Source organism: Archocentrus centrarchus, chromosome 18 (genome assembly GCF_007364275.1).
Source record: "Archocentrus centrarchus isolate MPI-CPG fArcCen1 chromosome 18, fArcCen1, whole genome shotgun sequence".
Taxonomy (NCBI): Eukaryota; Metazoa; Chordata; class Actinopteri; order Cichliformes; family Cichlidae; genus Archocentrus; species Archocentrus centrarchus.
Window position 1 is genome coordinate 20,010,835 of NC_044363.1, and position 27,720 is coordinate 20,038,554.

At 40.0% G+C, this 27,720-nt stretch overlaps 1 protein-coding gene across 1 annotated transcript in view; it reads left to right on the forward strand.

Moving 5' to 3' along the window:
- The window catches only part of LOC115796814 (Fc receptor-like protein 5), a 49,710-nt gene extending 24,462 nt beyond the window's left edge, over positions 1-25,248 (forward strand). Inside the window, exons 7-17 of the mRNA XM_030753269.1 lie at positions 16,546-16,833; positions 18,045-18,305; positions 22,353-22,601; positions 22,791-22,901; positions 23,044-23,059; positions 23,138-23,229; positions 23,459-23,509; positions 23,619-23,681; positions 23,795-23,848; positions 24,712-24,759; positions 24,872-25,248. Of these exons, the coding sequence (XP_030609129.1) occupies positions 16,546-16,833; positions 18,045-18,305; positions 22,353-22,601; positions 22,791-22,901; positions 23,044-23,059; positions 23,138-23,229; positions 23,459-23,509; positions 23,619-23,681; positions 23,795-23,848; positions 24,712-24,758 (1,232 nt within the window). The 3' untranslated portion in view covers position 24,759; positions 24,872-25,248. The remainder of the gene's footprint in view (positions 1-16,545; positions 16,834-18,044; positions 18,306-22,352; positions 22,602-22,790; positions 22,902-23,043; positions 23,060-23,137; positions 23,230-23,458; positions 23,510-23,618; positions 23,682-23,794; positions 23,849-24,711; positions 24,760-24,871) is intronic.
- Positions 25,249-27,720: the final 2,472 nt, after the last annotated feature.

Sequence of the window (27,720 nt, forward strand, 5' to 3'; positions counted from 1 at the left end):
GTTTGTTACTGATTTTTCCTTTTAATCACCTTTTTATTTAAGTTAACGAAAATGTTTTTTTTTCAATTTCAGTTTTCCTTGTTTTGTTCATTTTTTGTTAAAGATAATAAGCTTGTTTGTGTTCAGCAGTTTTTCAAAGAACATTTTATCAAAATCCAGTTGGACAAACATCCAAACAGCGACTGACACATAAAATCAGAAATAAACAGGATTTTACAGACATGATTGTATCTTTAATTCAGCTGAAAGGATCCACAAATGTGAGTGTTTCATATCATAACAACACAAACAGTAACACATTTATGGCTTCAAGCTATGAAAATATCTTATAAACCTGATTTTGACTCAAACAGAATTAATGAAACTCTCTTTAAGTTTTTTAGATTTATATTAAAATGAATTATCTGAACCTTTTCTTTTTTTTAGGTCACATCTATGAATCAATCACACATGTGGATGACACTATAAATGGTACAGTATATGTTTGGAAAAGCACAATGCAGTTAGAGTTGAAACTTTCACGTGATGTGTTTACTGTTGTGTTACTAAAAATCTGCACATTTCAGGAGCAGATGAACCCAAAGAAGTCACATACTCTCTTACTGAGCTTAAAAACTTTGGAAATAAGCGTGAGTACACAAAACACTTGCAATGCAAACAAACAAACAAACATGGTTCAGAAATATTTTATTATTGCTTCAAAAAGCATGAATTCTTTTCTTTCTTTCATCTGATCATGTTAACAGGGGAGCATCATGAACCAGATAGTGTTTACTCTGAGGTGGGAGCTGCAGGTCGCAACAGCCTCATTCAGTGTTTGTACTGAAATGTGTCATTTCATTATACTGCAGGTAATTATTGGTCAACATGGAGTTTAGTTACTCACTTACCAAGCTTAGATACTACATGCTACCACTACACATCAACAGAGTTCAATCTTATTCACATCGAGGGCCATTCAGAGTTTTGAGTACGTTTGTCTGCTTTATACTCAGTATGATACTGTATATTGTCCATCTATATGTGAGGGGTGGAACCTGGGTCTACACACTGCACCTTGGAGGCAGCGCTTTTCCATTTATAAGTGCAGGTGCAGATCATCAGGGCGGCTTTTTGCTGTTTGTGTGGAGCTCCCTGGCATTGGTGTTTGACCCTTTTGACTGACGTACTGTCATGGCCTGGGCTGTTGCCCAACGCTTTCTGTTTTTTGTTCTTTGATATCGTGTTTAATGTATTATGTTGTGTTTCCTAGTTTGGTTCTAGTTTGTGTTCCTGGTTTACAGTTAAGTTGTGGATTAGTCTGTGTGTCAGGTTCAGTAGGAGTTTTGTATTAGTGCGATTGTGTTCACCTGTTCTCCCCGGATGTTTCCCTTTGTCTCAGTACCTGGTGTGTATATATTGTTTGTGTTCTTGTTGGTTCTTTGTTGCGTCGTTATCAGGAGCTTCCCCGTGGTGTGTCTGTCTGTTTTGTATGATGCCTTTGGTTCAGCTCAGGAAGAAGATTTTGTCCTTTGCTTCTGTTCTCTGTAATAAAGCAGTCTAAGCTCTGTGTCTGTTTCTGGAGTGCTGCGTTTGTGTCCAACCCTGCCTGCCTCGCTGCTCGCTGTGACACGTGGGTCATGGAGAGAATGCTTCTCTTGGGTTAATGTGGAAATTGGTCCTAAGTGTTGTTTAACTCATAGGAGAAAGCATTGCTTCCTTCCTTTGGTGAACCCCGCTGATTCTTCCTGTGATTCCTGTCAGTGTGGGGCTCTGAGTTGGAGGCAGATGGACAGGCTGCTGCTTTGTGGGTGTGGATTTTGGCAGGTCAAGACTAAGCCATTAAAAGTTTGATTATTTGTGTAAAATTATTTGATTTTAATCTGTCAGTTTAAAGCTGAAGACTTTGTTATTGTGATTTTTTTTTTTTAATCTATTTGCCAGTGCTGGTTTATGCAGGTTGTGGGTAGAGAGATTAATTTATTGAGCCTAATGCTGTTTGAAAGCACTATTTGGTGTTGAGTGAGTGTGTGTTAGGTTTGTTGTTTATTGCGTCTGCTGCGGATTAACTGCGAGGTGTGCATTTGTGCGCACCTGCTCCACCAGCTTGGTGCCATAGCGCAACATGCATGTGGGCAAAAGAAATAGACTCCTCATGTTTTTACTCTGTAGTCGTTTCTCTTGACAATTCTGAACCTTTTATTTAGAAGTTTTTCTTACATCTTTTCACTTTTATCTTATACAAGAAGTGATGCAGTCATTTAGATTGTTTGGGGGGTTATTTAAGTGTTTGGCATGATACTGTTGTTGTCTGTTGTCGTCTTTCAAAGACACGCTGGAGAAGGTGAACAGATTGAATGAGTGATTTGTAAAACACAGCAGGTCAGAATGTTTGCAAAGAACAATGAAAACTCAAATCGGCTTCGAGGGTTTGGGTTCAGTCTCCTCCTCAGATTACAGGTTAATCCCACCACCAGGTTTGTTGGGATGCCTTTAATTCTGCCAGCATGCAGGATGAGTCTTCAAATTATTAAACAGCTAACATCCTGAAACTTTGTGTCTTTTTGTGGTTGTCTTACAGGTCAGTGAGGAGAGCTGCAGCAGCAAAGCCAAAAAGCTTTTTATGAAGCCATTGTTCCTCTGCTCCCCAAATATCAGACATGCTCAGTTTTTGTGAAGGTGATATTAAATAATATGATATGCACAGAGGTGTATTCCTATTTCAAATCCATGCTCTCTATATCCAGCTATTTTATATGCATGGTTGTGTCATGGTCCTGGGTCGTATGCCCAGCATTTTGTGTTCTTGCCCTTGTGGTTCTGTTTCATTCTAAGTTTAGTTACTGTTTAGACTTTTAGTTTGTATATTCTGTATTTATATATTCTGTATTTATATTTAATTCCTGTTCTCCGGTGTCTGCTTGGTCCCTCTGTGCCTTTCCTCTTGTCTTATGTTTTGTTCCCAGTGTTCTGACAAGTTTGCGTCTCTGTCCCTGTACTTATTTGTTTCCTGTTTTACTTTGTCAGTCCTTATTGTAGGATCTTTACCTTAAATATGAAGCACCTTGAGGTGACTGTTTGTTGTGATTTGGTGCTATATAAATAAAACTGAATTGAATTGTTGCTTGCGCTGTGTTTAGTTTTAGTTCCTGGTCTTGTCTGTGCTTCCCACCTGTTGCCCGTTTCCTTGTTAGTCTGTGTATATATTGCCTGTGTTTTCCCCTGGTCCTTTGTTGTGTTGTTGTTGCCACCACACCCTGCTCCATAGTTTGCTTAGGTCTGGCACCTGTCTGTTATTTCCTGCCATTCTCCAATAAACCAGGTTTAAGTTTAGGTCCGCTCTGTGAGTCCTGCATTCTGGGTCCAACTTCACTTGCCACACAGCTCCCCATGACAGGTTGAGCTTTTGTATTAAAATTTGAATGTATCAGCTGATAGCACGACTTAAAGGAAGTACTGTATGGGCACCAAACAAAATTTTCCCTGTAAATAATCCCTCACCACCTCAAAATAACATCCACCTTTCAAGTTAAACTGCTTTATCAATAATTGCTGATTCATTATTTTAGCAGATCTGTCATTTGTTGTCAGAGTTTCATAATTGCTTCTTTTATGTGACCTCGTTGTTTTGTTGCTCTTATGCTGATGTCTTGTTAATTTAATCTGTGAACTTTATCATTTAAATTCATTTTGCTGTTGTACTGCTATATTGGTCCTTTGTTAACTGAGTCCATTGACAATAATGAGAAATAAAACACAGATTAAAATAATCATTCTCCTAAAATGAAAGGTGGTTCATCTCACCAGGATGCCTCCCCGGTGAGGTGTTTAAGGCATATCAAACTGGGAGGAGGCCCCAGGGCAGATCCAGGACACACTGGAGATGTTGTTTCTCAGCTGGTTTGGGGATGTCTCCATGTCCCACCAGAAGAGCTTAGATTGCAGCCCCCATGACCCAGATAAGCAGCAGAAAATTAGATGTTAGATTCAACTCATTGTCATTGTGCATGCAAGGCACACAACACAAGCTCATTTCTGCCATTTGTATCTGCAGTCTTGTTCTTTCAGTCACTGCCCAAAGCTCATGACCATGGGGTAGGGTTCATAGATTGACCAGTAAATCAAAACTTCGCTTTTACTGTCAGTTCCCTTTTCACCACAGCAGACTGGCGCAGCATCCTCATTACGCCAGACACAGCCCCAATCTAACGAGCTCCCGCTCACTTCTCCTGTCACTCGTGAACAAGACCCCAGATACTCAAACTCCTCCACCTGGGGCAGTAACTTGTCCCTGAGCCGGAGTGGGAACTCCACCCTTTTCCAGATTTAGAGGAATAGAATAGAATAGAATGCCTTTATTGTCATTATACAGAATGTATAATGAGATTGGAGGGCCACTCCTGTTCATATATTATATGAAAATATAAAATATAACTTCTAAAAATATACAGAAAATAAAACATGTATAAAAATATATACATTGTAAAAAAATAAAATAAGTATATACATATAATAATGAAGATGGTGAGTATTGCACTTGGTGAATGAATATTGCTGTCATGTTCCTCTGTGTTCCTAGATAAGATAAGATAGTGTTTATTTGTCACATGCACAGTTATACACAGTACAATGCACAGTGAAATGTATTTTGTACCTGCAGCCATATTTACACACACATATAAATAAGAATAAAAAGAATAAAAATAAATAATTCACACTATACACACAGAATTATAGAATATTATAATATTTACATTGTGCAATAATAGTCCAATTTAGGGCTCAGAGTTGAGCAGACGGATGGCTTGTGGGTAAAAACTCTTCTTCAACCTTTCAGTCTTAGCCCTCAGGCAGCGCTAACGCCGGCCTGATGGGAGCAGGGAGAAGAGAGAGTATCCGGGGTGGCTGGGCTGTTTTAGGATCTTCATGGCCCTCAGCCTGCACTGCTTGGTGTAAATGTCCTGCAGGTTGGGGAGGGTGGTTCTGATGGTCCGTTCAGCTGACCACCCTTTTCAGGGCCATGAAATCCTGCTTGGTGCAGTTTCCCATCCAGGTGGTGATGCTCCCACACATGATTCTCTCGATGGTGCAGGTGTAAAAGTTCCTGAGCACCTTGAGTGGGAGCTTGAAGTCACTCAGCTGCCTGAGGAGGTAGAGATGCTGTCTGGCCTTCTTCACAGTGATGTTAATATGATGAGTCCAAGACAGGTCCTGTGAGATGGTCACTCCCAGGTATTTGAAAGTGTCCAGTCTTTCCATCTCAGCACGACTGATGAGAAGCAGATGGTAGTCCAGCTGCTGATTCCTGCTGAAGTCCACAATCAGTTCCTTTGTTTTGCTGATGATGAGCAGAAGGTGGTTCTCTCTGCCGTCCCTTGTTATATCCAGATAACTCAATTTTAGTTTCATCAGTCCACAGCACCTAATTACAAAATGAAGCTGGCTTGTCCAATTATACTTTAGCAAACTTCAAGCAACTGTTTGTGGCATGTGCGCAGAAAAGGCTTCTTCTGCATTACTCTCCCATACAGCCTCTCCTTGTGCAAAGTGCGCTGAATAGTTGAACGATGCACAGTGACGCCATCTGCAGCAAGATGATGTTGTAGGTCTTTGGAGCTGCTCTGTGGGTTGACTATGGCTGTTCTCACCATCCTTCGCCTCTGCCTATCTGAGATTTTTCTTGGCCTGCCACTTCGGGCCTTACCTAGAACTGTGCCTGTGGTCTTCCATTTCCTCACTATGTTCCTCACAGTGGAAACTGACAGCTGAAATCTCTGAGAGAGCTTTTTGGATCCTTCCCCTAAACCATGATGTTGAACAATCTTTGTTTTCAGGTCATTTGAGAGTTGTTTTGAGGCTGCCATGTTGCCACTCTTCAGAGAAGATGCAAAGAGGAGAAACACTTGCAATTGGCCACCTTAACCCTTTCTCATAATTGGATTCACCTGTGTATGTAGGTCAAGGGTCAATGAGCTTACAAAACGAAGTTTGTGTTGCAATAATCAGTGCTAAAGGTATTCAAACAATAAAGCGACAAGGGTGCCCAAACGTATGTACCTGCCTAATTTTGTTTAAATAATTATTGTATACTTTATGTAAATCCGATGAGCTTCATTTCACTTCTCAAATATCACTGTGTTTGTCTGCTATATGATATATTTAACTGAAATTGCTGATCTGAACAACTAAGGATTTATAAAGGAAAATCATGAAAATTATCAGGGGGTGCCCAAACTTTTGCATACCACTGTAGATCCTAGGCTGTAAAATACTGGTGTTAAAGGAAAAACAGTTTTCTTGGAGAAGGAAACAATTTGAAGCATCAAAGGTGAGAGTATTACACCTCCAGATACTTCACACCCCTCTGGAGTATTTCAGGAAGGTCATGACATCAGACGTGCTTGAGTAGCTGTAGAAACAAACAAAATTGTACAAAAATCTGAAAATTACAGTAGTGTAAACACCACTGTCGAGGAACTGGAAATACTGATTGGCCTCTACCTAGGCATGGGTCTTTGTCAGCTGCCAGGAAATCATGCCTTTTGGGAAAATGACACAAGATTTCTCATGGCGGCTGACAAGGAACACTGCAGAAACACTTAGAAACAATCGCTTGGCTGAGTGCCAGCTTGTGGATGAGAAAAGTCTTGCCAAGAGAGGCAGAGAGGCTTCAGGACTTCACTGCGCAGCGTTTCCTGGTGTGTGATGCAGAGATGCACTGTCAGCTCACCCGCGCAGATCTCCCTCTGCATCTTATCCTGCACCCCACCCACCAATCCGCTTTTTACCTCTGATGTCAGCGAGCACGTCCTTTTCCTCTCACCTGTTTGGAAAATCCCTGTTTTCCACTTTTTGTTTGGGCATTTTTGGGGGTCAGGTTAGTTTAAATGTTGTTCTAAAAAGTGCTGACCGATGTTTTTATCCACTGATCACTGATCAATGTGTAATTGGCAACGCTGGAAAATGGGTTAGTTCACAGGTCTTGACCCACGCAGCAGCTGTTGCAGTGCATCATGGAATTTGTAGTATAAGTGGTGGGAGCACTATTTACCGGCAGGCCATTAATCATGAAGTTAGGCCCCGCGGGCCTTGAGTTTGACAAGTGGCCTAATGTGAATGGTCACTTTGATGGATGGTTCAGGCTACTGAGTTAGACCGAGTTACACTGTGGCAGCAACACAAGAGCTGTTGTTTTTTTTTTTTTTAATTTTAATTTTTTGGCCTTTTTTATTTGATAGTTTGCAGTGGGAGAGAGAAAGGAAAGTGGGAGGAGAGAGATGGGGGAAGATATGCGGTAAATTGCGACAGTTCAGGACTCGAACCTGTGCCACCTGCACCACCACGTGGCATATATGATAGCCTGCTGAAACTCTGAGCCACCCTGGTGCCATGAGAGCTGTTTTAAACTGGATTTGTCTCACAATCGGGAGAATAAAGTTTCCAGATTAAACTATCAGCATATATTGTTTTCTGTCAAGTTACTAATGGCATAATACCATCTCTGTTGTGGAAATAGTAATAAAAAGACAAAATGTGTTACATTTTGTCTTTTAATTTTATACTGATCAGTTCTTTGACACTTTGTAATCTCTACAAAATTTTGACCCCCCCATAATTTTCCTCCAATGAGAGATTGATGTGGGTTCTTATTTAAGTTGTAATTATTCTGTGCTTTATTTCAGGTCCATAAAGAGAAGTGGACATTAACAAAATAAGAAACTCATGACCATTTTTACTGCACTCATTCTGACTGCTGATCTGTTTTTTTTTTTCATTTCCTTCCTGTTTGTGCCTTCCCGTCATTTCTGTGAAGACTTTGCAAATGCAGAACATTGTTTACTCTTTAAATAATGACACTGATCTGTTTTATTCAAGAGGAAATATCAAGCAATAATGATAATACAAACATGACAATATAGAATGTTTTTTGGAGTAGCCTGCAATGCCTACATTGCTGGTTACTGTCTATTCTGCCACAGGTTTATTTTTTATCTACTGAAACACCTCTTTTTTTTTTCTTTTTTTTTTTTTTTAGCTGGACTGCCAAAAAAAGAGAAACTGCAGCAGTTTCAGCCAACGTCATCAGCATGAGCAAAGCGTTAACAAAGAGTCCAGACAGAGAGCACAGTGAGAATTTCAGTTTGAAATGTTGGTTAAACAATAAAAAACAAAAAAAAAAAACTATAACTAAACAGTTTCCCTAAATCAGTTGACTCAATACAAACCCAAACAACATTAACAACAAAAATCTGCATTTGAATTGTTTCTGTTTCTCTCCTGCTTCTTGGCAGGAAGCTAATGGCTGTGTCAGTGTAGCTTATCTAGCATCATGGCAGTAAGAACAGCTGTTAAGTCACTGAACTGTCATTTTGAAGCTGTATTTGAAAAGGATGAAAACAAAATCACAGTGAAATGCAAATTGAGCCTGGTTGACATTAAGTATCTCCTCTCTGAATATGGAGAAACAGCTGCAAAATTAGCACAGCTGTAAAACAGCAGAGGACACACAGGATGGAAATGATGTAGGTGCTGCAGCTCTGAAACCACAATGACTGAGTTTGCTAATGGTTTTGTGGTGGAGATGATACAACCAGTCTCAAGATGATGTAAATATATTATAGCATAGATGTACAGTAGCACAAGTGTAATAGACCTCAAAATAATACTCTTATTAGTACCACAGTTAATTTAGTCAAAACCAATAACTGAAATCAGAGTTTACATTATAAACATCAAAGCTACCTACACACAGTATATGTAGCTATATTAAACACAGGCAATTATGACTTTACATGCAATGAGAAATGTCATAGAGCCTCGGTGTGCACATCACCGTCCGTCATGTGGAACAATAATGACACCGATAGTTGGAGCAGGCTGGGATCTGACTGAGAAACTGATGCACACTCATGTGGACGGGACTTTTCTATCAGACGGCAGCCACATCCTAAAGAATTCAGCACTTTATTGTCCTCCTCTAATGAGGACCATATTTTACAAAATTAACATGGCAGTAAGATCTGAAACTTTAGTGACTGAGACCATAAACATAGGTGTATCTGGAAAGTATTTACTGGTGTCTTAAATCAAGTGAGCATTAAAGGTGTTTTCTAATAGCATTCTATACAATCAGACTTCAACCAGAGGTTTTACTGGCTTTATGTTCACTGAACTGCAGGACAGACTATGACAGGAAGGTCCACTTCTCAAAAATACATGACAAATGAAAAGTATTTTTGTAGTTTAACAGGAAGTTCCCACAGGCTTTTCTGCACATTCTCTGTGTTTAAAAACATGCCAATACATGGTCTGATGCAATACTTTGTGTATTTACTCAGTATGCATTCAGGTTTTAAAGGTACTGTAGCAACATGAGTAAAAATAAGAGTAAAATTTTTAAGGAATAAGTAATATAATACATTACATACACAACAAAAACATTCTGACAACTCACCTCTGTTTTTGAACTCAATTTGTATCTTATATATTTTTGTTTTTAATAAATACCTACAATCTGCAGTAAAACTGTAAACAACAAATATGTGTTGGTAATGTTTCAGGGTTACATGAGTCATATTTTCTGTAATGCACCACAGTATCTTCTGATATAGCAGTCTAACATGATTACATGTTTTTCTTTTTTTTAATGAGGGCTGAAAACCTGTCTTGAATTTTACAGTATACAAGCAGAAGTGAATGGATGGATGGAAGTCTGACTGCTTCACTCATTTACTGATTTATTTATGCTGACTGGAGGTTTTAAGTCAAAACCTCTGGAATTTAAATAGAGACAAATAGGAAGAATGTATAATGATCCACGAGTAAGTCTCTGTGTTCCTCTGCTGTTTTCTGTCATTTAATCCTCGCCACTGTGGTGTTCCCAACACACTAACAGTCTGACACAGTTGTTATAGCTTGCTTTAATGTTTTACTCTGCTTGACAGTTTCAGTTTATTTGCAGTGTTTTTCCAGATGATGCAGAGTCTGCTCAGTTAACAGGAGCTGCAGCCTTCTGGCTGCCAGTTACACTTTCTTCCACACACACCAGGGTCTCAGAGAGAGACAATTAAATGATGGCTGGCAGCTGAGCCAGCCAGCCTCTCCTGGTACTGCCCCTGAACCCCACCCACAACCACAGGTTTCTTCATTTGTTGCAACTGTGGCCTCAAACTAAATAACACAACACAAGAAACAAGCTTGTTTGCAATGGACAGGAAATGTAAACTTGTCACCAACTGCTGCAGTCAAAGCTACAGGAGCTGTTTGAGGCTGGTGTGAAAGGGAAGGAAGCTCAGAGAGACCAATCAGAAGAAGTTGGAGAAAAACTCTCGTCTACACTAAATGTAGCTTCTGTTTGTTCTGCATTTCTTATTTGTTCAAAGTTAAACTCTCTAAGATCAGTTGTGGGTCTGAGTGCAGCAGGGCTGGATGTGACCATGGGGCACTCTTTGCTCTGCATGATGGAGTTTTTCTGTAAGTTCACTTCTGACATTGTTTGAATGGCACCGATTAATGAAAATGTTTCTCATCTGTGAGAATTACAGTGTATCACTGCTTTAACCTGTTTACCTGAGAGCTTGAACAAAGCATACTTGTGATTTTTGTGATGGTTTAAGCAAAATGTTTGATACACTGCTGCTTTCTGCATGACTTACAGTTACACACTGTGTTACAGTTGTTTTAGTTATTTTAGAGCCTGTTTGATTAATAGTAGGAGCACAGAAAGTTGGTGATTACTGCTCATCTGAACATGTATCTTTAAAAAAGCCTTATTTTATATTGATTTTAATTTTAGTGCTGAGTACAGTCATCTATGGAAATGCTCAAGGTAAGGAATAGTTTTTGTCTTACAACTGCACCAAAAAATAAAACAATTAAATGTGGATTGTTAAACATTAGGTCTCTCTCTTCCAAGTCCCTATTAGTAAATGATTTAATAATTGATCAACGTATTGATTTATTCTGCCTTACAGAAACCTGGTTACAGCAGGATGAATATGTTAGTTTAAATGAATCAACACCCCCGAGTCACAGTAACTGTCAGAATGCTCGAAGCACAGGTCGAGGAGGAGGATTAGCTGCAATCTTCAATTCCAGCTTATTAATTAATCAAAGACCCAGACAAAGTTTTCATTCTTTTGAAAGCCTGACTCTTAGTCTTGTCCATCCTAATTGGGAAAATCAAAAACCTGTTTTATTTGTTATTATCTATCGTCCAAATGGTCCTTACTCAGAGTTTCTGTCTGATTTCTCAGACTTTTTATCTGATTTAGTGCTCAGTTCAGATAAAATAATTATAGTGGGTGATTTTAACATCCATGTAGATGCTGAGAATGACAGCCTCAACACTGCATTTAATCTATTGTTAGATTCAATTGGCTTCTCTCAAAATGTAAAGGAGCCCACCCACCACTTTAATCATACTCTGGATCTTGTCCTAACATATGGCATAGAAACTGAAGACTTAACAGTATTCCCTGAAAGCCCCCTCCTGTCTGATCACTTCTTAGTAACATTTACATTTACTTTAATGGATTACACAGCAGTGGGGAATAAGTTTTATTACAGTAGAAGTCTTTCTGAAAGTGCTGTAACTAAGTTTAAGGATCTAATTCCTTCATTGTTATGCTCTTCAGTGCCATGTGCCAACACAGTGCAGAGCAGCTACCTAAACTCTGCTCCCAGTGAGGTCCATTATCTCGTCAATAGTTTTACATCCTCACTGCGTATAACTTTGGATACTGTGGCTCCTCTGAAAAGGAAAGCTTCAAATCAGAAGTGCCTGACTCCGTGGTATAATTCACAAACACACAGCTTAAAGCAGATAACCCGAAAGCTGGAGAGGGAATGGCGTCTCACTAAATTAGAAGATGCTCATTTAGCCTGGAAAAAGAGTTTGTTGCTCTATAAAAAAGCCCTCCGTAAAGCTAGGACATCTTACTGTTCATCATTAATTGAAGAAAATAAGAACAACCCCAGGTTTCTTTTCAGCACTGTAGCCAGGCTGACAAAGAGACAGAGCTCTGTAGAGCCGAGTATTCCTTTCACTTTAACTAGTAGTGACTTCATGGATTTCTTTACAAATAAAATTTTAGACATTCGAGAAAAAATTATTCATAACCATCTCAAAGATTATTCTTCATGTTCGGCTGCTTTCAGCACTGCTGGTATTTGTTTAGACTCTTTTGCTCCAGTTGATCTTTCAGACTTAACTTCAATAGTTACTTCCTCCAAACCAGCAACATGTTTGTTAGATCCCATTCCTACTAGACTGTTCAAAGAAGTCTTTCCAATTATTGATGCTTCAATCTTAAAAATGATCAATCAGTCTTTATTAGTTGGCTATGTACCACAGACCTTCAAGGTGGCTGTAATTAAACCTCTGCTTAAAAAGCCATCACTTGACCCAGCTGTCTTAGCTAATTATAGGCCAATCTCCAACCTTCCTTTTCTCTCAAAGATTCTTGAAAGAGTAGTTGTAAAACAGCTAACTGATCATCTACAGAGGAACGGTTTATTTGAAGAGTTTCAGTCAGGTTTCAGAATTCATCACAGTACAGAAACAGCATTAGTGAAGGTTACAAATGATCTTCTTAGAGCCTCTGACAGTGGACTCATCTCTGTTCTTGTCCTGTTGGACCTCAGTGCAGCTTTTGATACTGTTGACCATAACATTTTATTACAGAGATTAGAGCTTGCTATAGGTATTAAAGGTACTGCACTGCAGTGGTTTGAATCATATTTATCTCATAGACTCCAATTTGTTCATGTAAATGGGGAGTCTTCTTCACACACTAAGGTTAATTATGGAGTTCCACAGGGTTCTGTGCTAGGACCAATTTTATTTACATTATACATGCTTCCCTTAGGCAGTATTATTAGAAAGCACTGCATCAATTTTCATTGTTATGCAGATGATACTCAGCTTTACCTATCAATGAAGCCAGATGACACACATCAATTAATTAAACTGCAGGAATGTCTTAAAGATATTAAGGCCTGGATGACCTCTAATTTCCTGCTTCGAAATTCAGATAAAACTGAAATTCTTGTTCTCGGCCCCACAAATCTTAGAAACATGGTGTCTAACCAGATACTTACTCTGGATGGCATTACTTTGGCCTCCAGTAACACTGTGAGAAATCTTGGAGTCATTTTTGACCAGGATATGTCCTTCAATGCACATATTAAATATGTAGGACCGCTTTTTTGCATTTGCGCAATATTTCTAAAATTAGAAACATCCTTTCTCAGAGTGATGCTGAAAAGCTCATTCATGCATTTATTACTTCTAGGCTGGATTATTGTAATTCATTATTATCAGGCTGTCCTAAAAGCTTCCTGAAAAGCCTTCAGCTGATCCAAAATGCTGCAGCTAGAGTACTGACAGGGACTAGAAAGAGAGAGCATATTTCTCCCATATTGGCTTCTCTTCATTGGCTCCCTGTTAAATCTAGAATAGAATTTAAAATTCTTCTCCTCACATACAAGGTCTTGAATAATCAGGCACCATCTTATCTCAAAGACCTCATAGTACCATATCACCCCAACAGAGCACTTCGCTCTCAGACTGCTGGCTTACTTGTGGTTCCTCGGATACTTAAGAGTAGAATGGGAGGCAGAGCCTTCAGCTTTCAGGCCCCTCTTCTGTGGAACCAGCTTCCAGCTTGGATTCGGGAGACAGACACCCTCTCTATTTTATAGCTTATAGTTAGGGCTGGATCAGGTGACCCTGAACCATCCCTTAGTTATGCTGCTATAGGCCTAGTCTGCTGGGGGGTTCACATAATGCACTGTTTCTCATTCACCTTATTTACTTTGTTTATACTCCACTCTGCATTTAATCATTAATTGATATTAATCTCTGGCTCTCTTCCACAGCATGTCTTTCTCTCCCCTCAGCCCAACCGGTCGCGGCAGATGACTGTCCCTCCCTGAGCCTGGTTCTGCTGGAGGTTTCTTCCTGTTAAAAGGGAGTTTTTCCTTTCCACTGTTGCCAAGTGCTGCTCATAGGGGGTCGTTTTGACTGTTGGGTTTTCTCTGTATTATTGTAGGGTCTTTACCCACAATACAAAGCGCCTTGAGGCGACAGTTTGTTGTGATTTGGCGCTATATAAATAAAATTGAATTGAATTGAATTTATATATGTAGCTGTTATCACTGATCATGTTCTAAATACAGTAAAAACTATTTTCATATTATCAATAATACATTTAATATTTCAGGTAAAAATAATCACATAAAGAGCAGATATTTCACTCAGCCATGATGTAAACTGTACATTTGCTAAAGAGTTTCTTGCCTTCAAAGAGACTGATTTTTTTTTTTCATCGAAATTAACTAACTCTCCAAAATACCATTAGTTTGGTGATTCTCAGATCCTCTCCTTGAATTGTCACCTTATCATGGTGTTGTCTGGGGGCTTTTTCCCGCTGGTAGCGTCTTTCAGATTGGCAAATTGGTTCTGGGTGAGGGGCCAGAAAAAGAGCAATTAAGATGAGGAAGATAAAGGGAACAGTTTACCTTTCCCAAGATACGGTTACCAGGACCCCACCGTTGAGTCAGACCTACGGAGGGTGCTTGAGGGAGAGCACCTGGTGACCAGGCCTTGGATCACAGGGCCTGGCCAACTGCAGACATGGGCCTGCCCTCTTGTACGTCTGGAGTTGCCCTTGGTGAGAGGTGGCCTTAGCTTGCTGCTGTACGTTAGAGTTTTCAGTGATGGATGAGAGGGTTGTTTCCCTGCACCTTCAGACCAGGGAACAGGTTCTGACTGTTTGTTCACAGTACCCAGCCTTCTTGGAGTTGCTGGGCAAGGTGGTCGAGGGTGCTCCACTTGGTGACTCCACTGTCCTACTGGGAGATTTCAACACTCACGTGGGTGATAACAATGAGACCTGGAGGGGTGGGACTGGGAGGAACGAACTGCCTGATATGAACCCAAATGGTGTTTTGTGATTGGACTTCTGTGTACCACAGTTTTTCCATAACGGACACCATGTTTGAACACAAGGATGTCCATATGTACACATGACACCAGAACACCCGAGGTCACAGGTCAATGACTGATTTTGTAATTATATCTTCAGATCTGCGGCCATATGTTCTGGACACTCGTGTTGAAATAAGCATTGAGCTGTCAACTGGTGGGTGGTGCTGAGTTGAATGAGGTGGCGGGGGAGGATGCTGGACAGACCTGGTGCACCTAAATATATAGTGAGGGTGCACTGGGAATGACTGGCAGAGGCCCCAGTCCATTAGATCTTCATCTTATACCTCCAGGAGAATTTCAACAGCATTCCAAGGGAGGCAGAGGACGGTGAATCCAAACGGACCACTGGAAAAGGGTGGAGTGCCCACTCCAGACCAGGGACAACCTGCTGCCCCAAGTGGAGGAGTTTAAGTATCTCAGGTTCTCGAGCGAGGGGAGAGTAAATGGGGGGGATTGACAGATGTATTGGGGTTACGGCTGCAGTGTTGATTCACTGGTCAATCTGCATCCCTACCCTCACGTATGGCCGTGAGCTTTGTGTAGTGATCAAAAGAATGAGATCACGAATACACATGGTGGAAATGAGTGTTTTCCCAAGGGTGGCTGGCCTCTCCCTTAGAGACAGAGTAAAGAGTGCAGTTAGTCAGGAGGGGCTCAAAGTACAGCTGCTATTCCACCACAAAAGGGCCAATTGTGGAGGTTCAGGCATCTGACTAGTATGCTTCCTGGGCACCTCTCAAGTGAGGTGTTCTAAGCATGTTCTACCGGGAGGAGGCCCCTGGGTAGACCCAGGACACACTGAAGAGATTATAGCTCTAGACTGGGCTGGGAATGCCTTGGTAGTCCTCCGGATAAGCTGGAGGAGGTGGCTGGGAAGAGGGAGGTCTGGGTTTCTCTGTTTAGGCTGCTACCCCTGCAACCCGGCCCAGATAACTGATGGATGCATCTTAACAGATTACCCATCTGATTCACCAAAACCCAGTGAACTGGAGTAATGAGTGTAGTGCAGATTACAGTATGCTCTCTCTTTCTGGTCCCTGTCACTACTCTCACTGCAGCATTTTGGATCAACTGAAGGCTTTCAGGGAGCTTTTACGACAACCTGATAGTAATGAATTAGTTGTTCAGCCTAGAACTAGTTTTTCAGGATCTTTTTGAGACAGAATGTTTCTAGTTTTAGAGATACTGCACAAATGCAAGTAAGTAGTCCTGCATATTTGTTTAATATGTGCACTGAAAGACATATTGTAAAAAGATGACTCCAAGATTCCTCACAGTGTTACTGGAGGCTAAAGTAATGCCATCCAGTGTAAGTATATCATTAGACACCTGTTTCTAAGGTTTGTGGGGCAGAGTACAGTAACCTCAGTTTTGTCTGAATTTAGAAGCAGGACATTAGGGGACATCCAGGTCTTTATGTCTTCTGTTTCAGACTGCTGGCTTACAAGTGGTTCCTAGGATACATGTTACAATACAATAAATGTTTGTATTTGGAGTCGACATTTTTTATAAACTGAGCTCACTGTTCAGAGACTGTACTACATGTTCATTCAGAGAAAATCTTTATTGAACAGATGAACCCCTTCCTGTCCTCACTGTGTCTCCATCATGGCTGAGTCCTGGAGCCTCAGTAACTCTGAACTGTGAGGTTGAACATCCGTCTGCAGGATGGAGCTTCAACTGGTATAAAGTTGTTCCTGGTCAATCCTACAGTTATGAGCTGCTACCTGATGGCAGTGGGACTGCACAGGACTCCTACATCATTGATGGACAGACACACACAGCAGGATATGCGTGTGATGCTCAAAGAGACCCGGACAATTACACTGATTACAGTGAACCAAAGTTTGTCTGGTCTGCAGGTCAGTTTGTTTCTCTCTGTCCTTTCAATAAGCTGATGTTATGTCATCATTTTTATTCACCAATGTTTCACCAAAATTTAGACCATTAAAATCTCATTTCCATGATGATCATTAATGTCTGTGAACATTAAAGCTCCCAAAAGAAGAACTGAACTGAATATTTTCCTTTCTCTCTGTGATCAAACCAAACTGAATTTCCTTGTTTCCTTTTCTTACTTTTCAGGTTTTATTTTATGTGATAACATGAAAAACAAAAGACAAATATGAGATTTTAAAATTTTCTTTTTTGAATACTTTTACTTTGGATATTTAACTGGATGTTTTTCCTAATTATTTGTACTTAATGGACAGGCAGGATTTGCAAGTCATATATAGTTAATGAAGAATGAAAGATGTCAGCAGGGAGGTTAACAGCTCTGACAAACAGAAGAAAAACACTGAGTACAGATGGCTGCTAAAAGAAGGTGTCTTCTCCTTTCACAAGTAATAGCTACTATTAGTGTCTGGTGCCAGACTCAGGGTTGTCTTTTCTATTAGCGATCAAGGTAGGTAAGTGAACATAAGAAAATGAGTCCATCCTCAGGAGGGGTAGCTGGATTGTGGTCCGGAGAGTTGGAATGTTTCCAACCAAGAAATGATGAGAGGAGGACCAGAGCAGTGATAGAAGGTAAGTGAAGCTGAGAGAAATCCTCAAAGCCAGTAAACTGCAAACAAGGAAACACACGGGTCAACATGAAGGAAAAAACTCAAGAAGGCAAAGTCATTAGGCACTAAAATCACCACAAGAAAGTAGCAGACACTCTGGTGAAGACTGGGCACTCAAGCTGCTCCTTAAATATCAGTGGTGACTGCAGAGTGATGAATCTCAGGTGTGCCTGACTGATGAGCGGGAGCCCCAACTCCACCCCGAGAGGAAGAGACAGGCAGCCCAGCCATGCCCTAAACAGGAAGAGATGTCCAAACCACAACAACACAGCGAGAATCATAATAATATCAAATATGTTTATTAATTCCACATAAACAGCTTGGCATTATATCTCAACATGGCACTGATTTGTGTTTAAATTGATGGAAATCAGTTTTTGTTTGGTCAATGCTTCCAAAGCTTCTGATGGTGTAAAAAGAAAACAGCTTCAAACACATGAACATTTTCACTGTGATATTTTAATCCTAACATCTCTGAGCTTTGTCTCCTCCCTGCATGTTTCCAGATGTTCATTCAGCAGCGTCTCTCACAGTGAGTCCTGACAGAGTGCAACACTTCACCTCTGACTCTGTCTCACTGACCTGTGAGGGAAACTCTGCTGAGTGGAGAGTGAAGAAGTTCACTGAGGACGGCCGACTGAACTCTGACTGTAGGACAAAGACTGGATCCACATGTAAAATCAACACATCACAGTCAGATACTGCAGTGTACTGGTGTGAGTCTGGATCAGGAGAGTTCAGCAGTGCAGTCAACATCACTGTACAGAGTATGTTATTATACATTTTCTTCTTGCATTTGAATGATTTAGAAACATAAACATTAGTCCCAACTGTGCTGTATGTGAAGTTGTCTGTGTAGATTCTCAGTTATCCAGGTCATAGTAGTCTCTGGAGCTTGAAAAAGGCGACTGGACTTCTTTTTGTTTCTTGAAGACGTTTCACCTCTCATCCGAAAGGCTTCTTCAGTTCTCAACCAAATGGTGGAGAGACCCAGGTATTTAAACCCCTGTGGGCGTAGTCCCCTGGAGGTGGTTATGACCCTCTATTGATCATGTGCTTGAACACATGTGCCCAGGTGTGAAGGGGGCGTGGGTCATATTTAATCAGTGGTTTCAGTTGAAACCAATTTAGGACTCCGCTCCATTGTTTCCTGTGGCCTATTGAGGTCACTGGAACAAAGGTGTGAATGGGGGTTGAGACGTCTGGGAAGGGAGCTCAGGACAGCACTGTAAGCGGGGGAAAGTTGGTGACGTAATCCACCTCCTCTGTTCAATGATGGTTGTTCACAGTGGACATAGATGGCTTCTTTCACTCCTCTTTCAAACCATCTGTTTTCCCTGTCCAAAATGTGGACATTGGCATCCTCAAAAGAGTGCCCTTTTTCCTTCAGATGCAGATGTACTGCTTCATGTATGTGAAGTTATTCTATGTGGCAACACAGACAAGTTGATTAACATTTCTCTTTCAACTGGGACAGTTCCATGCTTTTTAAAACAAGCAGCACTAAGTCCTACTTTGAAAAAGCCAAACTTGGACCCCGCTGATCTAAGCAACTACAGGCCTATATCAAAATTGCCTTTTCTTGCAAAAGTTGTGGAGAAGGTAGTGGCTGGGCAGCTGATTACTTTCTTGGAAAGTAATAATATCCTTGATAAGTTTCAGTCTGGTTTTCGTAAGATGCACTCTACTGAGACTGCCTTATTAAAAGTCTCAAATAACATATTGATGGCTGCAGACTCTGGTCAGTACAGTGTATTGTTCTATTAGATTTGTCATCTGCTTTTGACACAGTCGACCACAAAATCCTGTTACACCGATTGCAGAATGAGATAGGAATTTCTGGAAATGTTCTTAAGTGGTTTTCCTCCTATCTGAGCAATAGAACCTTTTTCTTGTTTGCAAACAACGTAATGTCCAAAGTCGCTCCCTTCCTGCATGGCGTTCCTCAAGGTTCAGTCCTAGGACCCATTTTGTTCCTATTATACATCAGCCCCCTTGGTAAGATTATCAGTAGCTTTAATAAGGTATCTTACCATTTGTATGCTGATGATATTCAACTTTACTGTTCCTTCAATGATTCAGAATTATACAAGCTTGATGACTTACGTAACTGTGTCTCTTGTGTTAAGGACTGGCTAGCTAACAACTGCCTTCAGTTAAATTCTTGTAAGACTGAAACCCTGATCATTGCACCGGAACAAAAAGTTTCTTGGATCAAACAATACCTTGGTCCTCTGGGCTCCTCCTCCCAGTCCAGCCTCAGAAACCTTGGTGTTCTGTTTGACCAGTCAATGTCTCTGGACAGACATTCAAGACATCTGGTAAAAAGTTGCTTCTATCATCTGAGGAATATTTCCAAGTTGAGGTCAATTTTATCCAAATCTGACCTAGGGATGATTATTCATGCTTTTATTTCCTCTCGTTTAGATTATTGTAATTCTCTTTTTACATGTTTTAATAAATCTGCTGTAACTCGTCTGCAGCTGGTCCAGAATGCTGCAGCGAGGCTTTTGACAGGAACCAACAGAAGGGCACACATCACACCTGTTTTATCCTCTCTACATTGGCTACCTGTAAAATTTAGAATTGATTTCAAACTTTTAGTCTTGACTTTCAGAGCTTTTAATGGACAGGCCCCCCAATACATCACCGAAATGTTGACCGTTTTTTCTTCAGGCCGCACTCTTCGGTCCTCAAGCCAGAACCTCCTGAGGGTCCCTAAGACCCGGTTTAAAACCCGGGGTGACCGGTCCTTTCAAGTAGTAGCTCCCAGGCTGTGGAATGCCCTGCCGTTGTCTCTCCGTATGGCCGAATCTGTTGATTCTTTTAAAAAGCAGCTCAAGACACTTTTATTCAGACAAGCTTTTAGTTAAATGTCTTACTTTGTCTTATCGGCTATTGTTATTTATTTTACTTGCACATTGTAAAGCACTTTGTGATTTTATCTGTGAAAGGTGCTATATAAATAAAGTTTTACTTACTTACTTACAAAAATCAGAATTTCAGACAATTTTAGGCGTCTCACCAAAGCAGGATAATATTCTTGGTTGTTGGTCTCATTTCTTGCCATCTTTTCATAAATTTGCTGAGATCAACAGCATAAAAGTATTTTATATTTTCTTTTTTGTAAAAAACCACTAAAAGCTCAACATCTCTGTCATCAAAGTGTTTTTCCTAGAGATGATCATGTAAAAAGGTGCAGTTGTATCAAAGGTTCTGCTGTATGTGAGTTCTCCTCAGTGCAGAGCCAGTCAGAGAGTTCAGAGCAGCAAAGTTTCTTTATTTTACCTGCACTGTGCACAGCTCCATGAACTACTCTGCCCCACTTCTCCTCCTGCAGCTCACCACACCTCACTGCTAACAATCTTATTTAGTCAGGTGCTTGTTAACCCCTTAACTGGCAGCAAAAAAATCACCTGACAAAAACTACATAACACCCTCTGGTTATTATTGGCTCTGAACAACCCATTTCATAGCCTATTAACTGGCTGCGTCTGGTCCGCCGGCCGAATGAAGTGCATTTATATGGCAGGCTAGACCCGCCCATTTTGACTGACACCTCATTCGGCCAATCATGTTAAGAAATGGGTTTCCCAGAGCCAATAATACTCAGAGGGCGTCACGTAGCTTTGTCAGGTGATTTGGTGCAGCCAGTTACATGATTGGCCGAATGACGTGTCAATAAAAATGGGAGGGTCTAGCCTGCCATATAAAAGGGACTACAAACGGCCCGTCACCGGGCCCTTGCCAGTTAAGGGGCTACCCATGTGCAGTGCTTCATTATCACCAAAAAAAAAGGAAAACAAATAGAAAAAACTAAGCTCAGATCTTGACCAGCTCGAACTTTCTTGGAAATATTTTGGAAATTTTAGTGCATTAAAATATCTGCTGCTGGAGTTGCCTTTTGAAATTTGTCTTCTTGCAAGAAGGAATTTAGTCAGTACAGAGCATGCAGCAGTGAAGTGAAAAAATTCTTGCAGTATCATATTATGCTGTTCTGTGCAGTCTAGTTACCCTATACAGGCCACACACAGTTCAACAAGATATATGTTACATACTGGGCAAACAAGTCTTATCTGTGCTTATCTTTTGGCCATAACCACACAAAACTGTACAGGCATTAAGGAAAGAACCTGGCTGAGTGTCTTGCCCATACGCACTCATTCCTTCACTCAATCAACACACAAACACACACAAACACACACATTGGTTCATTGATTACGGCCAACGTAGACCGCTGAGTTATGAATTAAAGATGACTTTTGCTGGCAATTCCTTTCAACATCCTGACGGATGCCACCGTATCAAGATTAATGCAGAAACACATGATTTAAATTAAAAACTTTTGCAGGATCTTGCAAAAGTACATTTTTTTTCTCTCACATCCCTTGCCAGTCTCTGTAGAACTTGACCTATTCCAGCCTGGAGCTCCTTGTACTGGGTCTGTTATTAAGAAGTAAGTGAAGCCAATTTTTGCAGGTTGCTGAGTGCAGCACAATTACTGAGGAGGCTGTATAGCACTACTGTGACTTAATGAATGGAAAATTTGTTGTGCTTCATTCCTGTTGCAGCAACAATAACCCAGACCTTAAGTGGAGAAGGTTTCATGTCACAGATCACAATTCAAAACAAGTTCTATAGAGATAATTTGATACAAATTCATTTATAGGATACAACAATTTTTAAATGTTCAAGATCAGATCTTCATGATCAAAAGCATTTGTGTAATCCATCCTTGTTATTATACATCAGCTTTTTCTAAAAGTCTGCAGCAGCTGATGTGACAGAAACAATTGTGTTTGATTGTGTCACAGATGATCCTGATGGTCCTATCCTGGTGAGTCCTGTTCATCCTGTGACTGAAGGAGCTTCTGTGAGTCTGAGCTGCAGTTTGAGGACACAAAAAATACTTTCCAATGTGTTTTTCTACCACAATGACAAACTTATTCAAAATGATACCAAAGAGGAGCTGAAGATCTCTGCAGTGTCAAAGTCTGATGAAGGTTTCTACAAGTGTGAATACTCAGGAAGAGAGTCACCACAGAGCTGGATGTTAGTTAAAGGTGAGCAGGATCAAAGATTTGATGAATATTTGGAAATGATTTTCATCCTTGAGAAGAAACATTAGATTGTCTGTTTTAAGGCTTGAAGTCACCTGGCTCTATTTTGTGAGAACTTTAATAAAATTATTTAATGAAATATCCAATATGATTATAGTTTATTAATACTTAATTATTGTTTGTCTGTGTCAGGAGCTGGAAGCGCTTCATCTTCTTCTGTGTGGCTGATTGTTGGACTGGTTTGTGGAGTCTCTCTCCTCATTATTCTCCTGCTCTTGTTGTTTATCTGCAGACAGTCCAAGTGTAAGAGCCTCTTCTTTTGATGCTGTATTAGACAGTTTATTTACTACATACACTTTAATTATTCAAACATATACATGCATTCTGATCTCATGGAGCAGTTTATCATCACAAAATGATGTAATAACATATGTCTCTTTCACAGATTCATGCTTCACCAGGTTGGTAAAATACTTTTTATTATTATTTCAAACATACATCAGTGACTTTGAATTTATTGTGTTTATTTCATGTTTTAGGTCGATCCAGTCTGAGAGTCACAGTTTGGGCTCCTCCACAAATCATGAAGTCAACCAGAGTGAAACTCATGAATACGGCTCTCTACAACATGGTCAGCACTGAAACCAATCTTTATTATCATTATTAATATTGACTTTCATTTAGGCTCCAGTAACAATAACATTTCTTAGGTTCAGTTCGTGATCAGCAGATTTATCAAAGAACATTTAAAATATCTGATAGTCTTGTTTTTGACTCACACAGTACTTCTGTCTCTGCTCTCATCTTTGCTGTAACTGCATTAAAATGATTAATGTGACTCTAGCTTGTTTTTTATTTAGGTACTGCTGACCTCTATGAGTCAATCACACAAGTGAAAAACAATAGAAATGGTACAGTATATGTTCTGAAAAGCAGAGCAGATTAAACTTATTTTTGATTTAATTAGACTAATCTCATATGATGTTTACAATCCTGTAACTAAAAATCTGCACATTTCAGGAGCCGATGAACTCCAAGATGCCACATACTCTCTTATTGAGCTTAAAGATCTTAGAACAGAGGGTGAGTACACGAAACACATGCAATGTAAAAAAAAAAAAAAAAAAAAACATTCACGAAGTTTCATTTTTTAAAGTATTATTTTCTTGTGTTCATTCATCTGATCATCTTAACAGAGGAGCATCTTAAACCAGAGGAGATTCCTGTTTACTCTGAGGTGGGAGCTGCAGGTACAGTTACAACAGCCTCATTCAGTGTTTGTACTGAAATGAGTCATTCAAATGAGTTCAATCTTAAACACATCGAGGACCATTTTTGAGTCAAGTTTTGAGTAAGATTGTCTGCTTCATACACAGTATGATACTGTATCACATCATCCATCTATTGTTTACATCCCCAAAAGAAATATATATTTTTTTTTTTTTGGAGCTTCTCACTCTTATCTTACACAAGAGGTTTCACAGTCATTTAGGTTGTTTGGGGGTTTAGTCATTAAATCAGATATATTTGTTTTGCATGAATAACAAAAACCCTTCCTATAGGTGTTTTTTGCCAGGCCTGGGTGCAAAAACACAGACGTATGTTAATTTATCATGTTATTATTTTTATCTTCATTATTTCACTGTAATTAATAGTAAATACACACATTTGTTGTTCTTCTTCTTTGCAAACTACATATTCATTGTATAAGACAAAGTAGTCAATTACAGGTGCTGTTGGCATCACTGTTCGATGAACACTTATTTACAGATATTCATGACAAAACACTCCTGTCACCGCAAAGTGCCACTGCACTACAAATAGTTCAGCTTTATGTATTTACAAACAACAATGTAGATGTAATGTCACTGTTCATTTTGAGACCACACATAATATTTAAAATTTGGAAGTATTTGATTGTCATAAAAATACTCCCCAAAAGCTGATTGAACCCTGGGCACATTATATTGTAAATTTCATCCAGGTTGATTAATCTGTGATAGGAGGAACAGATTCTGAGCTAGGATACCCCCCCCCCCCCCCCCCCCCCACACACACACACACACAAACTATAGTAAAATGAAAGTAAAAGATTATTTCCTCCTCCACACAGCTACCGAGGTCTGTCTGAGGGCTGCACCTCCTGAGCAAGGCCTGTAAGGTACACTTGACTTTACACACTCTCTGTAAACACACAAGCACACAAAACAGAGTTTCACTTTACATCGAGGGCAGACGATGCTTTTACAATAAGCTTTATTGTGCTCCAACAGGAAGCCACAGCTGGGACAGGCATGAATGGAGGGCAGCCAGTGACCACCACCCCCCACCACATCCTTAAAGGTGATATCCAGGCAGCTTCTCCATCCATTCTTCCATCCCCTCAAACACTGCAGCAGGATATAAAGAGCCTTCTTTTCTCGCTCACCACAGAAGATGAAAACATTCATGTCGCCGTTGTTGCACAACAGATTTTGACATAAAGCAAATCAGTGAAACTGGAAGACAGAGGACACAAACATGCAAAAATACATTATTGAGCAGAATTGTTTGTGTGAAAATGTCACATCAGCTGTTCAGAATTAAGCCACAACTATAACTGCATACATTTGGCACTTGAACCTGCCGTATATACAAGAACATGTGGATTAAAATCAAACTATTTTTCATGTAACACCTCTAACAGCGTCCCGGCTGCAGATGTTCATCAAACTGTTTTTAATGTGCACTCTATTTTCAGCTCACTCGACTCTCATATTCAGCTGACAGTTATAAGCTGTACTTAATTCAGCCTCATGTTAATCAGAAGACTTTTAAAACAGTTTGACCTCAGTAAAAATCTTGTAGTTTGGTACCTTGACTTTGTAATTAACAGGACTTAAAGAGTCTGGAAAAAAGGGATCCATTCAGGCCTTCTCCTGTGCTGGCTCCCCACAGGGATCCTGTACACAAATATTTGAAAAAACAGCTGTTTTAAAGTGTGCAGACGACTGTTATTGTCAGTCAGGACAGTGAGAGCAGCCACGGCGCAGTGCTTAAGGACTTTGTTCAACGGTGTGATGAGTCCTACCTTCAGTTAAACATACAGTATGTAAGACCAAAGGTATGATCACTGACTTTATCACATGTACTCATATACAAGAGGTCACATCCATTAAGGGTCAGATTGGGTTCGATGTTATGAATATCTTAGAAGAGTTTTTTAATCAAAGCTGAATTTTGAAACTGTGCGCAAAAAACGGCAGCAGCCACTCTCATCTTTGAGAAGTTGTTCTTGTTTCCACATTGATAAAAACATGATGATTTTATTTTATAGCAATTTTTTTTTATTTATATTTACTTATTGTTTTAATGAGATTTCAAATTGTTGCTCAGTTGTCTAAAGTCATGACGATCTCTGCTGAACTTTCAGCCAGTTGTCCAGAGTGTTTCCTTCTCTGCTTCTCAGTTTGAGCAGCAACTTAAGAAGCATTTATGTAGTCAACTTGAGTCATGGCAGAAGCAAAGAAGAACCCTTTTTTATTTCTTAATAAAATGGATGAATTTGGTTTATTAAAGGTTAGACTGTAAGAATTGTTTTGTTTTGCATGCCTCTAAACATGCTTACTAGGCAGCATCCTGCAGTAACCAGATGGGTCTTTTTTTTAGAAGCATATACATATGTCATGTTATTTTACTTTTAAGCTCTTTCGAAAACTGTGGTTTTGGCTAAAAAATAGGGGGGGGGGGGGGGGGGGGGGCTTCCTCATATTAAAATCATTTCCTTGTCATGAATGTTTATAAAAACTACACTTGTTTCTGGCCTTAATAAATACAAGGAACAAAAATTTTTTAAAAAATTATCTGTGATTGTGTGAGTGAGCACATTATTTCTGCATTATGATACATACAGATCACAACCTGCCTGGAAAAACATGCAGAGATGAGACTTACTGGATAAGAACTCTGTGCTTTTAGCTGCTTTTCCACCTGCTGGCAAACTGACATACTGCATGCAGTCACTGATGGCTGCTGCTGATGGAGGTGCTCAGCTACAGTCTTCATTTCCTGGTACAGCATGTGCTTCTTTCAGCTGCTCGAGTCTTCATGTGTAAGGTGGCATGTGATTTGTAAAATGACTGACAGGAAGTAGCCAGGTAGTTAGAAACTGGATGGCAGGTGTTTAGAGTGAAATAAATCTAAATATTTTTAAATATTTACATCATGACTGATTTGGCAGAATTTGTAGTTGGCTGTTGGAATAGCAGTTTTTGTTGAATACCACAGCTCACCGAATTGTCGGAGCAACAAACCTTTCAGCTTTTTCTCCACTTCTTTCTTCTCGCTCACCATCTCCTTATACATGTACACCACTGCTATATGGCATGTAGAGACTGCTTAAGCAGTAACTTTGATATTTTTACAGAAACTGTCTCCACTGACAATAAAAGGTATTAGGTGAATACAACAATAAAATACAGAAATACATAAATAGCAGTGTGCAAATTTGAATGTAGTCTGAGAATAAAATATTTTAAATATCTCAAAACAAAAACAACCAAGTGGAGTCCGCAACTCTGGTCTCACTCTGTTCAGAGGACTCATATGATCGGGGTTAATGGAGATCTGGATTTGTGATTCATGATCCAGGCCTCAGTCGGGAACCAGCCTGCACTGCTGTATGTAATAAAGATCTTTTTTTTTCCTGCAGACATGCTGATGGATGTTCCAAAGTCGTGCTTCGGTTAGAAACATACTTGTGGTGTGATGCGCATGTAGATACCTGCCATGTTGTAAACTGATTGGATCTGCTTGGGGGAGAGACTATTTTATTACATACAATAGAGCTGCTGGCATCTTTGGTCATCTGCTTTGCCAGCTGATTGCACGGCCTGGCTCGTGCACCTAACCCAACGAGGAAAAAAAGCTGCCAGCACACCTGGCAGGCTCTCAGTCCTCATTTATAAAGTGCTCTACAAACCCGAACATTATGGCTGACAGGTGGATTTTCCCCTTTTCAGTGCAGCTATAGTCAACAACTACTGCTTCAACGAGAGTTAAAGTGGACAGTATATCCTTGTTTAACATAAAATTCATTGCTGCAGTCAGGGGCAGCCTTTAGACATGTAATTTATCATTTCCA